The sequence below is a fragment of the Myotis myotis genome, unplaced genomic scaffold (assembly GCF_014108235.1).
Source record: "Myotis myotis isolate mMyoMyo1 unplaced genomic scaffold, mMyoMyo1.p scaffold_m19_p_21, whole genome shotgun sequence".
NCBI lineage: Eukaryota > Metazoa > Chordata > Mammalia > Chiroptera > Vespertilionidae > Myotis > Myotis myotis.
Genome location: NW_023416326.1, coordinates 4,104,372 through 4,120,092, shown reverse-complemented (window position 1 = coordinate 4,120,092; position 15,721 = coordinate 4,104,372). Strand labels below are relative to the sequence as shown.

The 15,721-nt window shown below is 56.5% G+C and overlaps 1 protein-coding gene across 3 annotated transcripts in view; it reads right to left on the bottom strand.

Annotated features, from left to right (window-relative positions):
• Positions 1 to 1,399: 1,399 nt before the first annotated feature.
• Positions 1,400 to 15,721, bottom strand: part of SLC35F3 (solute carrier family 35 member F3) — a 50,925-nt gene continuing 36,603 nt past the window's right edge. For all 3 annotated transcript variants that reach the window (XM_036355049.1, XM_036355048.1, XM_036355051.1), the window contains 5 exons: positions 10,077 to 10,296; positions 5,734 to 5,859; positions 4,554 to 4,746; positions 3,342 to 3,431; positions 1,400 to 2,136 (listed from right to left, as the gene is read on the bottom strand). In XM_036355049.1, the coding sequence (XP_036210942.1) occupies positions 1,904 to 2,136; positions 3,342 to 3,431; positions 4,554 to 4,746; positions 5,734 to 5,859; positions 10,077 to 10,296 (862 nt within the window). In that variant the 3' untranslated portion in view covers positions 1,400 to 1,903. The remainder of the gene's footprint in view (positions 2,137 to 3,341; positions 3,432 to 4,553; positions 4,747 to 5,733; positions 5,860 to 10,076; positions 10,297 to 15,721) is intronic.

Here is a 15,721-nt window from a genome sequence, read left to right as displayed (position 1 = left end):
CCTGGGTCACGTGGATGGCCCCGCCCCCCCGCCGGTTTCCGGTGGGACGCCCTACGCCCCTTTCCCGGACCTGAAGCTCTCAGTCTTGCCTTCTGCCACCCGGAAGGTTTAGGCGCGGGCACTGCCCGGCGACCTGGCGGCCACGTGGGACCTGTACCCCGGAAGGAGGGCGGAGCCGAGCGTGCACCAGCTGGGCACATTCGATTCCTCCCTTCTTAGATTTTGAAAAAATGCGGGTTTTTTTTATATACATATTTTTATTTCAGAGAGGAAGGGAGAGGGAGAGAAACATCAGTGATGAGAGAGAATCATGGATCAGCTGCCTCCTGCACGCCCCACCCTGGGGATCCAGCCTGCAACCCGGGCATGTGCGGGAATCGAACCCTGACCTCCTGGTTCAGAGGTCGATGCTCAACCAGTGAGCCACGCTGGCCGGGCCAGCGCTGTGTCCTCGATGTCACCGTGCCGGCCAGGCGCAGGGCTTGTCTTCTCGAGGCCTGCCTGCCTGCCTGCCTTTCACTCCACGGAAATCAAAATCTGTCTTTACAGTCAGAATTGCCTTTCCTTCCCCAAGTCGGGTGGGTCTGGGTGCCTTGCAGGGAGCGAAAGCGTAAGGAAGGCAGAACGGGTGCGCTGGGAGCGTCCCCTCGTCGCCATCAAGACAACGACACACTTCTTTTCAAACCATTTATTCATCTGTTGGGCCCAACAGGTCATGGAGATGGAGAATAATTATTGGTTAAAAAGTTCAGGTCTCCAGGGCCCCGTGCCCCCTTGTGCACCTTTGGGTTATGACAACATTTTCAAAATAAGGTTTCCCTTTCGTATGTAACAATGTAAACTTCAAAAAATAGTAAACTCTAAACGCCCCCCCCCCCCCAGCCCTGGTCCCTCTTCACGGGTCCATCACAGACAGGATTTCCACGCAGAGCGAGACGGCGGGATCAGCAGCAGCCTGGCGCTGAAGCGTCGCATCAGAAGATGCACGGGTTCGGGAGGCCACGCTTCCGTCTTGGTCCCCGAAGCAGAAGCGAACGGGCGGCCCCCTCCTCCGTGGTCACAGCGCGACCCCCGCTCCGTCACACCGCCGTCAGCATGTGGACACACGCTGGACACACGCACGCACACACACGCCCATCACATGTGGTTTTATTGGTTTTTAAAGATGTGTACATCTCAACGATACGACGGCGCCAGTGACGGGGAACATCACTCGCTTCACATAGGCCAAGATGAAGTTTCTGTAGAAGGCACTGGAACGTCTCCGGTGGGGCCTCGGACCGACACGCGAGAGCAAGCCAGCGAGAGGGGCTCAGATGGCTCCCCACCCCCCGCCCCCCGCCGTTACCCGGCTCAGGCCTGACCTCCTCCACCCGCCCCCCCACCCTCCGCCCCCCGGCTTGGCACAGAGATGGCTTTCGATGTCCATTCTCCTTTTGCGTGTCCCCTTCCTATCCGTCTGTCCATCCAAACTAACTTCGTCATCTTCTGGTTCCTTAAAAAATAAAGATTCCAGCTCTGGTCTGAAACCAACAATGACTCCCACCGCCAGGGAGTTATCACAGTGTGCAATGGAGTTTTCGGTCGAGAAGACCCAGGACAGCCGCCTGCCTCAACCAGAACCTGTGGCCCGCAGACCTGGCCGGGGCCAGGATGGCTCCTACTCGCTTTACATTCATTTAAAAAGAACTCGGGTTCTGCCCTCGTGCGCGTCGAGTCGGTACCTTAGGTGGAAGGTCTGATGTGGACAAGAGCAAGCGGGTTGGACATGCCCATGAGTCCCGTGGGACGTCCCCAGGGGACCCAGACTGTACAGGTATGTACACCTTTGCCCACCGAGGTGCCGCCAGGAACAGACCTCCGGACCCTTCGCGCCAGCGTCCCCGCGTGTCCAGGAGACGGGTCAGCGGGCGAAGGAGGGCCGGGCCCTTCTCTTGTTCTGGGGGCCGGAGCCCAGGTCCCCGCTGCCCTCCGCCGGCTCCTCCTTCTTCCGGACCTTGAGGCGGGTGAGGAGCTTGACCAGCCAGACGTCCCACTCCTCGGGCAGCAGCAGCAGGAGGAAGCCCAGGCCGATGATGACGATGGCGATGACCCGGACGCCGTTGAAGACGATGTTGGTGGTGTAGTGATCGACCACTGCGGGGGCAGAGAACGAGGTTACTCAGGGAGAAGCCAGGCGCGAGAGGGGCAAGGGGACGAAGTGGGTCCTCGCAGGGCGGGGGGCTGTGGGCGGGGAGCTGTCTTCTCATGGCCCCAGAACTTTCCATATATATATATATTATATATATACATACATATATATAATTATTATTATTGATTTGAGAGGAAGGGAAAGGGAGAGAGAGATAGAAGCATCAATGATGAGAGAGAATCATGGATCGGCTGCCTCCTGCACGCCCTCGACTGGGGATCCAGCCCACAACCTGGGCTTGTGCCCTGACCAGAAATCGAACCTGGGACCCTTCAGTCCACAAGCCGACGCTCTATCCACTGAGCCACACCAGCTAAGGCAGAACCTTCCTTACTTTGGCTCTGTGCCCAGTGGCAGGGGCTGCCTCAGGCACATCACCCTTCACTCCCTCTGGTGGGAGGCCTTGAACTTGTAGTGGATTCTCCCAACGCACCTCGGTTCAGACACGGATTTGTTAGGCAAATAGACAGGGGGCGGGCAAACATAGGTTGACAGTTGTTCCTATGAAAAATAATACAATGGCCTGGCCGGTGTGGCTCAGTGGTTGAGAGTCAGCTCATGAACCAGGAGGTCATGGGTTCGATTCCCGATCAGGGCACATGGCCGGGTTTTGGGCTCGATCCCCAGTTGAGGGCATGCAGGAGGCAGGCCATCAGTGATTCTCTCTCATCATTGATGTTTCTCTCTCTCCCTCCCTCTCCCTTAAAAGAAAAAGAAAAAAGAATACAATAATTACTAAATAATCACACAAGAATAAACTCTGTGACCTGCTCTCAACCGTAGGCCTCCTCTGGCCCCACCCTGTATAAACCAAAGCCTGCCTGTGGCCACCTGTGGGTGTCGGGACAATGAACACATGATCGTTTATATTTTTGGTACTTTCCATGTTTTCTACAACGACATGCTTTATTCTTAGAATTGAAGAGCATTCTTTCATCCATCATGCATGCACATCACTACGTTTTGCAGACCAAACTTGAACGGGACTTGTGCAGATGATAAATATAAATACTTGGTCCCTCCCCAAATGACAGAAGAGACAAGCGATCTGGGGTGAGGAGGCAGCTCCCAATGGGCTCTGGGTGCGGGAGCGTGTGCGTGTCGATGAATGCGCATGCGTGCGTCTGTCTACAGCCAAGCAGAGACTCACCCGCATTCACAGGCACACTGAGGACGATCCCGAGAGACATCAGAGTGGGGTAGGTGACAGCAATTCCGAAATTTAACACGACATTGAACGCTGAAACAGTAAGAAGTGGTTACTCGTGACTGGCCCTGGCCGGCCTCCGTCTGACCCCAGCTCCTCAGATCACTGCCCTCGGCTCTGACCCCTGAACTCGGGGAAGGGGGGGGGCCCTCTGGGATGTGGGGATTAAGGACGACTTTCCTGATGACTCAGCTCCCCTCCTTCCCTAAAGAAGGAAGAGAAATGTAGTAAAGGTGACCAGTGAGAAGGCGCCAGAGACGAGGACGGGCCTCCGCACCCTTTGTTCCCCGCCTGGCTGGCAGGGACGCGGGGCTGACTGCGTGAGCAGGGGCCTGGGGTCTGCATTTTTATTTCTTATTTTTAAACATATTTATATTGATTTCAGAGAGCAAGGGAGAGGGAGGGAGAGAGAGAAACATCAATGATGCGAATCATGGATCGGCTGCCTCCTGCACGCCCTACACTGGGGATCGAGCCCACATCTGGGCCACGTGCCCTGACCGGGAATCGAACCGTGACCTCCTGGTTCCTAGGTCGGCCATCTGAGCCATGCTGGCCGTGCTGGGGTCTGCATTTTTAGGCTGAAACGAAGAGGCGCTTCCTGGTTGCATTTCTGCCTCGCACCAGACCAGTCTTTTATCAAGTAATGATGACAATGACATTCATGATGATAATAGCTGATCATATTCATTGAACTCTGACACTTATCGATGTTCAATAAATGTTACCAGCGTCCAGCTGGCGTGGCTCAGTGGTTCAGCATCGACCTATGAACCAGGAGGCCACAGTTCGATTCCCAGTCAGGGCACATGCCCGGGTTGCGACTGAGCATCGACTTATGAACCAGGAGGTCACGGTTCGATTCCCTGTCAGGGCAAAGGCCCAGATTGTGGGCTCCATCCCAGTGTGGGGCGTGAAGGCGGCAGCTAATCCATGATTCTCTCTCCTCATGGATGTTTCTCTCCCTTCCTCTCTGAAATCAATACAAATATATTTTTAAAAAATAAAAAGGAAAGCAGGGAGTTGAATGTTGATGTTTGTTCTATACAGACAGTGTTTTCTCCAGTCACCATGGGCGGGGGTGCGGGCGGGGATCGTGGGGGAGATCATGGGCGGGGATCGCGGGCGGGGATCGCGGGCAGGTGCGCTACTCACTGAGCAGGAGGAGGGAGAATCCGCACAGGTGCCCCCAGGGGATGTGGGAGAAAGGGCTCCAGTACTCGATGCGGGTGAAGTAGAGGACGACGGGGACGCAGGAGATGAAGAGGACGTTAAACACGCCCAGGACGGACAGGAATAAGGCGGCTTCTCCGAACTTCGCGCTGCCCAGGAGCAGCTTGAAGAGAACCTGCGGGGAAGCGGAGAGGCTGCAGGCCCCGCTGGCACAGCTGGGCCCCGGGGAGGCAAGGCCCTGGAGCCGGGGCTGGACCGCAGGACGGAGCCACCTGACAGCAAGTCCCACCGCCAGGCCTGCAGGGAAGGGCGGTCAGACGGGCGCTCACCGCCCACATCACAGATCCAGTGACATCACAAATCCAGTGACATCACAGATCCAGTGACATCACAAATCCAGTGACATCACAGTGGAGTTCCTCTCCAGCTGCTTGGAGAGGGAGCCCCTCAGGAATCGTGGGTTCACACTTGTCCGCGTTGCATTCACAACACTGCACCCCAGCTTCAGGGTGAAGACGAGGCAGCCACACAAGTGAGAAATATCACCCACGATCACACACGCCTCTCGGGGACCCTACAAATCCATCTTTGGCCCAGCCGGCGTGGCTCAGTGGGTGAGCATCGACCTATGAACCAGGAGTCACGGTTCGATTCCCTGTCAGGGCACACGCCCGGGTTGCGGGCCCGATCCCCAGTGTGGGGCGTGCAGGAGGCAGCTGATCCATGATTCTCTCTCATCATGGGTGTTTCTCTCTCTCCCTCTCTCTTCCTCTTTGAAATCAATAAAAATATATTTTTAAAAAATTTAAATGACGAAGCCGCACCCTACAGGGAACCTTTCCTGTCCGATCTGGTGGGAAATTATCTCACCAAACACTGAGCCGGCCATTGAGGGTCCCTGACCTTCCCCAGTCCTCGCTGAACGATGACGTCACCAAGCTCACCCTGAAGACCCCCGGCCCCACCCACTTTACCCCAAATGCTACAGAGGTTTGGCCACCAATGGGAGGGTCTGGGGAGCTGGAGCCAAGGCTGCCGGGAGCTCGGGCACCGGGGACAGAGGTCCTAAGGCCCAGGCACCATCGAGGTCCCCGCGTCCGGCCAGGTGGCCTCGCCGAGGCCCGGGTCCTCACGGCGGGAGGCTCCCACGCACCCGCCTTACCTTGTAGAGCGCGGACATGGACGCGGAGCCCACCACCAGCGCGATGCCGATGACCGAGTGGCTGTGGAAGCCGTCGGCGTAGGTCATCATCACGATCCCGGCGATGGCGAGGATGGCGGCCACGATCTGCAGGGGAGGAAGGCGACAGCGTCAGGGCGGGCAGGGACCCAGGGACCCTTCGTGCCCACGAGGCCGAATGTTCCCGAGAGCTCGGGAGCTGAGGGGAATGGGCCTCCTTTTCGGTCCTTTAAAAAAAAAAAATTCAGAGAGGAAGAGGGAGAGAGAGAGAAGCATCAAAGATGAGAGAGAACCACCAATCGGCTGCCTCCCGCACGCCCCGCATTGGGGATCGAGCCCGCAACCTGGGCATGTGTCCTGACCGGACATGGGACCCGGGTCCCTTCAGTCCACAGGCCGACGCTCTATCCACTGAGCCACACCAGCCAGGGCTCGCTCCCTCTTTGAACAACAAGCCAAGGCTGCCTCCTGTAAATCTCTGCTCCTGGGTAGATGGGACAGAGCCTGGCGTGGCCGCAGCACAGCTGGCCAGGAGGGCACCACGGTCAGCATCACCCGGTGGCCGGTCGCCCTCATTCTTGGGAACGTGGGAAGGCGGTGCCACACCCCAGTGGCAGCTAGTTACTTGGTCACGGCAGGGCCTGGCAGACAGCGCCTGGCCGTGCCCTCCCCGCTCCTTCCCAGCCCTCTGACAGCACCTCATGTAGCCTCGCTTCTCTGCATCCCGACAGCCGGGCCTGCGAGGTCCCATGTCACACGCCCGCTGCAGGGTGTTCCGATGGGGCGTGTGTCTCTGCCTGCAGGGCCACAGACGGGGCACGAGCCCGAGAGGTGCCGACACCCTTCTCAGCTGCTGCAGGGCCCTCCCTCATGGCTCCCTCCACCCTGTTCTGGCGGGTACAGGCCGCAGGTGGGAGGGGGGTGCCAGGGAGAGGCTCACACGCCCGTCGTGCAAAGGAAAGCATCGAAGTGCACGGGGGATAGTGACTTTGGGACAGCTCCCCAGGGAGAAGTGTGCCAGCTCAAAGGGCAAGTCCAAGTTCTTTTTTAAAAAAATATATTTGTATTGATTTCAGAGAGGAAGGCAGAGGAAAAGAGAGACAGAAACATCCATGATGAGAGAATCATGCATTGGCTGCCTCCTGCAGCCCCACCCTGGGGATGGGGCCCGCAACCTGGGCATGTGCCCTGACCGGGAATCGAACCGTGACCTCCTGGTTCCTAGGTCAATGCTCAACCACTGAGCCACACCATCTGGGCGGGAAGTCCAAGTTCTGATCTGAGGGGTCACGGAGCCCCAGCAGAGTCGCTGGGGGGGGGGGGGGGGTGGGCACGGGGAGCACAGAAGCAGCGTGTGCAATGCGAGTTTCAACCCTGGGTTTACGGGGTGTTGTCTCGCTCTACGGGTCATTCAAAGCTGACCTCCGCTCGCGCTCACAGTGTCACACGGCTCACATGTAGGGAGCGGTCCTGGGATGAGCGTCTCCTATGCATTTTCTCATTTAGCCCTCAACGCTGGGAGATACTTTCACGCATGTCATTTTATAGACATGAACACGGGTTCAGAGAGGTGCAGGCAGCTGCCCAGAGTCACAGAGCCGGTGTGCGGCAGAGCAGGAAAGACAGCGTGCGGGCCCGTCAGCCTGCAAAGTCAGTGTCTATATTTACACAAACAGGAAAGTGTGACTCACACAGCGAACCACCGCCGGCTGCATTTCGGGATTCGACTCCAAGTGTCCTTGGCGGTTTAGATGTCGAGTTGCTAGTGAAGGTGACACAGTTTAGGCTCAGGCAGCGCCTGCGTGGCAGACCTATTCCAGTGGGTTCCTCCCGCCATATTCTCCCGAGACGACACGTCGGCACATAGCACAGAGGCCCCCGAGAGAGGCGGGGACCCTCCGCAGAGACGCTGCCTGCCGACAGACACTGTCTGCCCCCACCTGTCTGCCCACCTCTCAGGATTGGTCGTTTTAGCCACTTCACACATATGTATTGCATGTTCAAACACCACGTGTACCGCGTACAACTCCTCATTAAGAAAAAGAGGCAGTGAGTTCACAGCGATTTTCCCAACAAGAGAACAGGAACTGACAAAAGAGCAGGCAGCCGGCTGGTGTGGCTCAGTGGTTAAGCATCGACCTAGGAACCTGGAGGTCACGGTTCGATTCCCGGTCAGGGCACAGGCCCGGGTTTGTGGGCTCCATCCCCAGTGGGGGGCGTGCAGGAGGCGGCCGATCCATGATTCTCTCTCATCGTGGATGCTTCTCTCTCTCCCTCTCCCTTCCTCTCTGAAACAATACAAATATATTTTTTTAAAAAAAGAAAGAGAAAAGCCCAGGACCTCAGCTGGGCCTCCCGCTCCTTCGTCAGCCTCTCCCGGGTGGAAAGCACGGGCTGTGGGTGCAGCCGATGACCCCACTCCCGCCTCCCCTGAGCTGCGGGCTGGGCTGGCTCCCCCAGTCCCTTCCCTCCTCCAGCGCCTGGCCGCAGCCGGGCGGGCCTCCGCTAGGAGGGGCCGGAGGGCGTGCCCCGGGGCCCCCACGCTCTCACGCTGTGGCCGCTCTCCCTGCCCCAAACTGCCTCCTGAAACGGGGGAGGCCTCTGCCGCCGCCAACCGCCAACCGGAGAAGTGGGGACCCATCGGGCCTCTCACCGACACAGAGACCCACTGAGTTCCACGGGCCAGGCCTGCCTCACCTCCTCGTACGGTTCTAGAAGGTGAGCGGGAGCGGCTGGTGTGGAATGAGGTGGCTGCGGCTCAGAGATGGGAAGTGACGGCTCCAGGCCCGACAGCTCGCAGAGAGGAACCAAGACGCAAGCCTGACGCTGGGCTGGAGTCCCCGCTGCGTTAGGGCCCCCGAGTCTGAACAGCCAGGAAGAGCACACGGCAGCATCACGGGTGACACCAGCCATCCTCCCGGCTCATCCGAGGCCGTAAGAGGCCGCCCGCCCCAGCGTTAGGCTTCCTTCCGGTCTGACCTGTGCCTGTTGGTTCTAGTCTGGTCATGTGACCTGCACCTGTTGGTTCTAGTCTGGTCATGTGACCTGCACCTGTTGGTTCTAGTCTGGTCATGTGACCTGCACCTGTTCCTTCTGGTCTGGTCATGTGACCTGCACCTGTTCCTTCTGGTCTGGACATGTGACCTGCACCTGTTCCGTCTGGTCTGGTCATGTGACCTGCACCTGTTCCTTCTGGTCTGGTCATGTGACCTGCACCTGTTCCTTCTGGTCTGGACATGTGACCTGCACCTGTTCCTTTGGGTCTGGACATGTGACCTGCACCTGTTTTTTCTGGCACCGCAGCCCTTGTGACCTGAGTAACTGTCTTAACAGCACGAGTCCTCTCTGCCAACTACTCACAGACCGTTATGTCTGGGAGACTCAAGCTTGTTCCTCAGCCCTCCAGCAGGGGGCAGTGTCAGCTCCCTTCGGTCCCTGGAAATGACCCAGGGGAAGGTTCTGGGAGAACCCGTGCAGCAGGCAGGCCTGGTCCTGGGTGCGAATCCCCACCGGTTTATCGAGGGGACCCTGCCTGTCTCCCTAGCCAGCTGCTGGGCCTCCCGGATCCCGCCAGCTCCTGAACTCCCAAAAATGAGACGAGGGAAACCCAGCACCACTCAGAGCGGGAGCTGTCAGGCAGCCGTCACAGCCTTCTCCCAGGAGGAGCGATGGTTAGACCGAAAGTCCATCACCGATGCCGCCTCCTTTCTCCTTGGTTCAGCTGGGCCTGGTGCCGAGGCTGCAGCACAGCCCACACTGGCCCCATGGCCAAGGCAGCCAGGCGAGACCAGCTCTAGGACGCAAGGGAACCCCCCCCCCCTTTTTTTTAGAGCGAGAATAGGAGGGAGGAGAAGAGACAGAGAGAGAGAGAGAAACATCGATGTGCGAGAGACACATGATTGGTTGTCAATTCCCAGACCGGGCTGGGAATTGAGCCTGCAACCGAGGTACATGCCCTTGACCGGAATCGAGCCTGGGACCCTCCAGTCCACAGGCCCACACGCTCTCCACGGAGCCACACCGGTGAGGGCCACACACCCTCCCCGGGCCGGGTCCCCGACGGGCACGCGCTTTAGGGAATGCTTGTGGAGAAGCCTGAAATGAAAGGTGCGTTCATGGGCGCTTGTCGAGTATGGTTTGCAAGCAAGGTCTGCAAGGCACACCGAGAACAGGGGCCCCCTGCCGGGGTCCTTGCCGCCGCCAGATCGGCAGCGGGGCGGCCAGCAACTCAGGCTCAGGGGCCAGCGCACGGAGCGAACGAGCAAGCCGATGGGCGGGCGGTGGTCGGCATGAGCGCGGGAGGGAGGCGGGCAGCCAGGACTTACCCTCACGCCCATGAACCTGTCCCTGAGAACGATCCACGAGAGCAAGAACACAAACGCCTTGTTGCAGCAGAAGAGCACGGAGGCGTCCGTGGTGTTTATTTTCTTTATTGCGTGTAAGTACAGGTAGTTTGTGAGTGTCCACAGGACACCAAACGGGGCTGCCTTGGTGAAAAACACCTTCAAAGTCAAGCCATTGCCTCCAAAAAACCGACAGCATTCCCTAAAACAGGAGAGAAGGCAGTGTTATTACCGTCGCACAATCTCCTATGCCCGTCTCTCTCTCTCTCTCGTTTTTTTGTTTTGGTTTGTTTTTTATCGATTTCAGAGAGGAAGGGAGAGGGGACAGAGAGAAACATCCATGATGAGAGAGAATCATGGATCGGCTGCCTCCTGCACGCCCCACCTGGGGATCAAGCCTGCAACCTGGGCATGTGCCCTAACCGGGAATCGAACCATGACCTGCTGGTTCATAGATCGACGCTCAACCACTGAGCCACAGGGGCCAGGGCCACCCTGTCTTTTTTTTTGTTTAAAGCACTCATAGGAAGGGTGGGATCTTTTTAGTTATCATTATTACTTATGGATGTGCAGTGAAGAGAACATCGCACAATGATCTGATGTCGTGTTATTCCCTCTGTGCACGTCAGGCTGGCCCCTGATGCTTCAACAGAAGGTGGTGCAAGGATCGTGCCCATAATGCCAACCTCTTTTAACTAAGAGGTTGACCCTTCTTACGGGAACACAGTGGAAGTACGATTTCCAAGTTCTCTCTGACTCACTGTTACAAAAAAATGATTCATGTCGGGACAGGAGCCATCCAAAGCCAACCGGAAGCTTACACCCCCTCCAAGAACCTGCCTTTGATTCCTACAAAGTTTGATGGATGTAGACATGGGGGGAAAGGGCGTGCAGACATGGCTGGGTACTGGCAGCCCAAGTGGCTGATGGGAAGTGGGGAGGGGCGTGGGGATCCGTCCTGGAGATGGATCCATCCTGGAGGTGAGATTCCTGGGCCCAGTAGAGCTCTGGTGGCCTTTTGAGGGATTATAGCTCCGCTGAGCAGATTTTAGTTCTAAGGAGACCAAGGTAATTGACCCCAGACTAGTGAGCCTGGTGCTGACGGGAGACCCAAAACTGTGCCCTCACCCGCGTCAGCTGACTTGCCCACATAGACCTTGATTGCAAGGGAACCAGAGAGAGAGGAAGACCATCAGTCCACCTGCCAGAGACCTCTTCTTGGGCACAAGGAAGGGAGCACAAGAGGTGCCCTCTTGACTGACCTCCACTTAACTGATATGACAGCCTAACGCTCCTCATTCCCGGGCAGACGGAAGGCCCCAGCCACTGGTTCCTACCAACTGAGGCACGTGCTGGCCAAGATTGATGGACTGATTGAAATATATTTTTATTGATTGCAGAGAGGAAGGGAGAGGGAGAGAGATAGAAGCATCGATGAGAGAGAACCATGGATCGGCTGCCTCCTGCACGCTCCACACTGGGGATGGAGCCTGCAACCCCGGGCATGTGCCCTGACCGGGAATCGAATCCTGACCTCCTGGTTCCTAGGTCGACGCTCAATCCCTGAGCCCCGCCGGCCGGGCCAGCAACTCCGCTTTTACCAGCAACATCCTGTGGGGGGGTGTGGGTTTGATCCCATCAGCAAAGTCACCAAACACAAAGCCCTGTGACCATGGGCACACCTGCTCCCAATACGAACTGTAACCCAAAACTGTGACAACCTGGAAATGTCAACGGCCCACTGTTGACCCAAGACCAAACCCAGTAGGCAAACAGCCGCTCGCCCGATAACTCATCAGCTCTACGGAACCAGCTAATGTCAGGACACAAACAACCCTGCTTCCCTCATGCAGGCCGAGGCCCAGCCCCCACCCGGGGGAGCAAGAAGGAGAAGGTGGGGGCCGAGCCCGAGCCTTGGCAACTGCCCGGGGTCTCTCCTCCCGCCGGGGGCCACAGCCAGAACCTGCTTCTGGAACCCGTCCCTGAAGCTGCACCGTGTCCCCGGCTGACCCGCAGGGAGCGGGCGGATGGGATGGGGGTGAGGGAGGCCTCTGGCACCCTCGGGTCCCGGGTCTGCCAACCTCCAATGCCACAGGCCCTCCTGAGGGCCAGGGAGGGGAATCAGGAGGAGAGGATCAGAATGCAGCCTGTGGGGCAGCCTGGATGGTCCCCAGGCCCAAGCCCTGGTTGGCACTGCATCAGCCAAAAGGGTACTTCATAAAATGACTTCTGTCTTTAAGAGAAAAAGAAATTTTTCCATAAGCCTTTCCATTTTCCTTGGTTTGGCCTCATGTAAAAGAACGGGACGTTGCCCACGCTGACCTTTGGATTGGTAACCGTGTCCCTGCCAGGGGCACCACGCCGTGTTGGGGGCCACAGGAGAGGGGCAGGCGTGGAAGTGGCCGGTCAGAGCCTGTCCCTGCTCCTGGTCAATTGTGATGGAGGCGTAGGAGAGGGAGAAGCGAGGGGCTGACATTCGGGGCCTCGTCCCCGAGTCTGTCACCTGATCATCCTCACGTGGCTTAGGGTTCAGTTCTCCCCTCTCAGTAAGTGAAAAAGGCGAGGCTCTGGGTTGAGAGACTTGCCCATCGTACCCAGATCGCTGAATTCCATACCCCCCAAGCCCCAGGTTAATCCCCAGCCTAGGCCGGTTCGTCTTCACCACCCGCACCCCACACCCCACATGAAGGACACTGGAATCCAAGACCCAAACCTCCGTCCAGCGGGCTCCCGGGGACCCTGAGCGGGGCGCACGGAGCACCGTGACCTCTTCCTTCGTCCCAGATGTCATTGCTGAACGGGGAGCTGAGTTACAGAGGGAGGCCTCGCTCCGTCGGTCTAAACCGGGGGAGTTTTTCTCCAAGTGAGAAAAGCTGAAGAAAGAACAGGTGAAGTTTCGCTTTCAATCCCCACAGCAGCCTCCCCCAGAACGTGTGGGCGCACCGGGCCCTTGTTATAAACTCAGAGCCCGGGTCCTCCGGGCAGAAGGTACCAGAAAGTCTCTAGACACAAGCCTGGAACCCACACCTGAACCAGGCCCCGGGTAGTTCCTGGGCACACCACGCCCCGGGAACTGCCATCCCAGTGACCAGCACTGAGGGCCTGCCCACAGACCTGAGAACATTCAATCACACCATCCCCACGACCTTCCCGGAGACGGGGCCTCCACAGTCTCAAGGTCAAACGCTGGCACCTGCTCTATTTACCTAGACTACCATTTCCTATCCCAACGTCTTCTTCCACAAGCCCTCAAAACACGGCCGTGCAATCGCTGTCAAAGTGAGCTTTCAACGAGAGGGGCCTGGGTGCACCTGGCTTTGTCCTGCAGCTGTGATTGCACTAGGCAAGGAGATCGGCATCAAAACAAAGACGTCACTGAATGCAGCAGCCTGACTAACAGAATACCCCCCGCCCGAGAATAAAAACAGTCCCATTCCGCCTCGATCAGAGAGTCCGCACAACTGAGGAGACGGCTCTGGCCAGAAGCTGTGCCCAGCATGCATCTGGCTTATAGTTTCTTGCCATATATATATATTTTACTGATTTGAGAGAGGAAGGGAGAGGGAGAGAGAGAGAGAGACAGAAACATCAATGATGAGAATCACTGATTGGCTGCCTCCTACTGGGGATCAAGCCCAACTCGGGCATGTGCCCTTGACTGGAATCGAACCCAGGACCCTTCAGTCCGCAGGCTGACGCTCTATCCACTGAGCCAAACCAGCTAGGGCTGTTGTGCTTTTTCACTGAACAGTATTTCTTGGATGTGTTTCCTTGTCATTGCATATGGTCCAGCACCTCCCTATTTATCTATCATCTATCTACCTGTCTGTTTGTCTGTCTATCTATCTGTAATCTGCCCATGTTTTGGGTGTTTAACTTAAATTGATATGGTTTCACTGGGAAACTGTAAAATGGCAACAATCACACCTTTTTGGTGATGAAGGTTATGAGAGATAAAAATTTAAAATAAAACAAAGGGCATCAAATGCTATCTCAAGAGCACGAAAGGTTCTTGTGACTGAAATGCCTTCAGATGATCCTGCTACGCCAGTGACTGTCAACCAACCCATTTCTTTCCATGGCCCACATAAATCGATCACTAAAATTCTGTGGCACACCAAAACCTGTACTATTTTTTTCCTGATCTGACAAAAATTAAAAAAGATCTAATTTTGAATCATTCACGGGCCGAAGCTCTCTGTGTCCCCTCACTGTGTGAGATACCACACGTGTCAGATGCCAAAGCTCTCCGTGCCTCAGGGCTGCTGCTGGGTGTCTTGGTGAATTCTCCATGCCAGTTATAGACATGTTCATGGCACGCATCAGCCCCACACCGATGTCCTGGTGTGCTTCCCATGCCAGTTATAGACATGTTCATGACACGCATCAGCCCCACACCGATGTCCTGGTGTGCTTCCCATGCCAGTTATAGACATGTTCACAACACGCCTCAGCCCCACACCGATGTCCTGTGTGTTTCCCATACCAGTTATAGACATGTTCACAACACATGTCAGCCCCACACCAATGTCCTGTGTGTTTCTACATGCCAGTTATATACATGTTCATAACACATGTCAGCCCCACACCAATGTCCTGTGTGTTTCCCATGCCAGTTATATACATGTTCATAACACATGTCAGCCCCACACCAATGTCCTGTGTGTTTCCCATGCCAGTTACAGACATGTCCATAACATGCCTCAGCCCCACACCAATGTCCTGGCGTGTTTCCCATGCCAGTTATATACATGTTCATGACACATGTCAGCCCCACACCGATGTCCTGGTGAGTTTCCCATGCCAGTTATAGACATGTCCATAACACATGTCAGCCCCACACCGATGTCCTGTGTGTTTCCCATGCCAGTTACAGACATGTCCGTAACACGCCTCAGCCCCACGTGCCCTCACCCCGCGGCTTCCTGGCAAGCAGCTGGTGCTCGGGAACAGTGCGTCCCGAACGGCTGTGTTACGGGGTCGCCTCGTCCACGGCCTAACGCGAAGCTCTCGGTGTTTCCTTGGGATCCCGTTAAATTCAGAAATGCACGTGGGGAGGCTGACACGTGGATGTTGTTGAGTCTAAGCAGAGTTTAATGTCCTCTTCACAGCGGCCCTATAAAACCCTGTTGTTTATGACGAGGGACTTAACGGGGTTTGGGTTGAGCTTGTAAACGGGCTCTTTTCTTTCATATAATTTCTCCGTGGCTGTGACTCCCACTGCCCACGTGGGACTGCTGTGAGCCGGGGGCGTGGCTCCCTCCCTCCTCTCTAAGGAAGATCTGCTTAGCCTCACCTCCCCCCCAAAACGGATTCTGCAAAATGCAAATGTCCTCATACCCCTCAGGCCACCCTCAGCGTCCTTCTCTCTGCTCCCCACTGGGGAGGAAACGTCTTTACCAGGAAACAAGGGCACTGTCTGAGCTTAAACACACCAGCGTTCACCCAACTTTCACAAAAATTCACCAAACCGGACGCTCAAAAAGAACCATTTGAAAGACCAACACCCCAACACTAATTCATAATGAAATTTTAACCAGCCTGCCCCCCTTTTTTGGTGGGGTACTTAAAGCCCTTCTTTCTTTTTTTAAAATATATTTGTATTGATTTCAGAGAGGAAGGGAGAG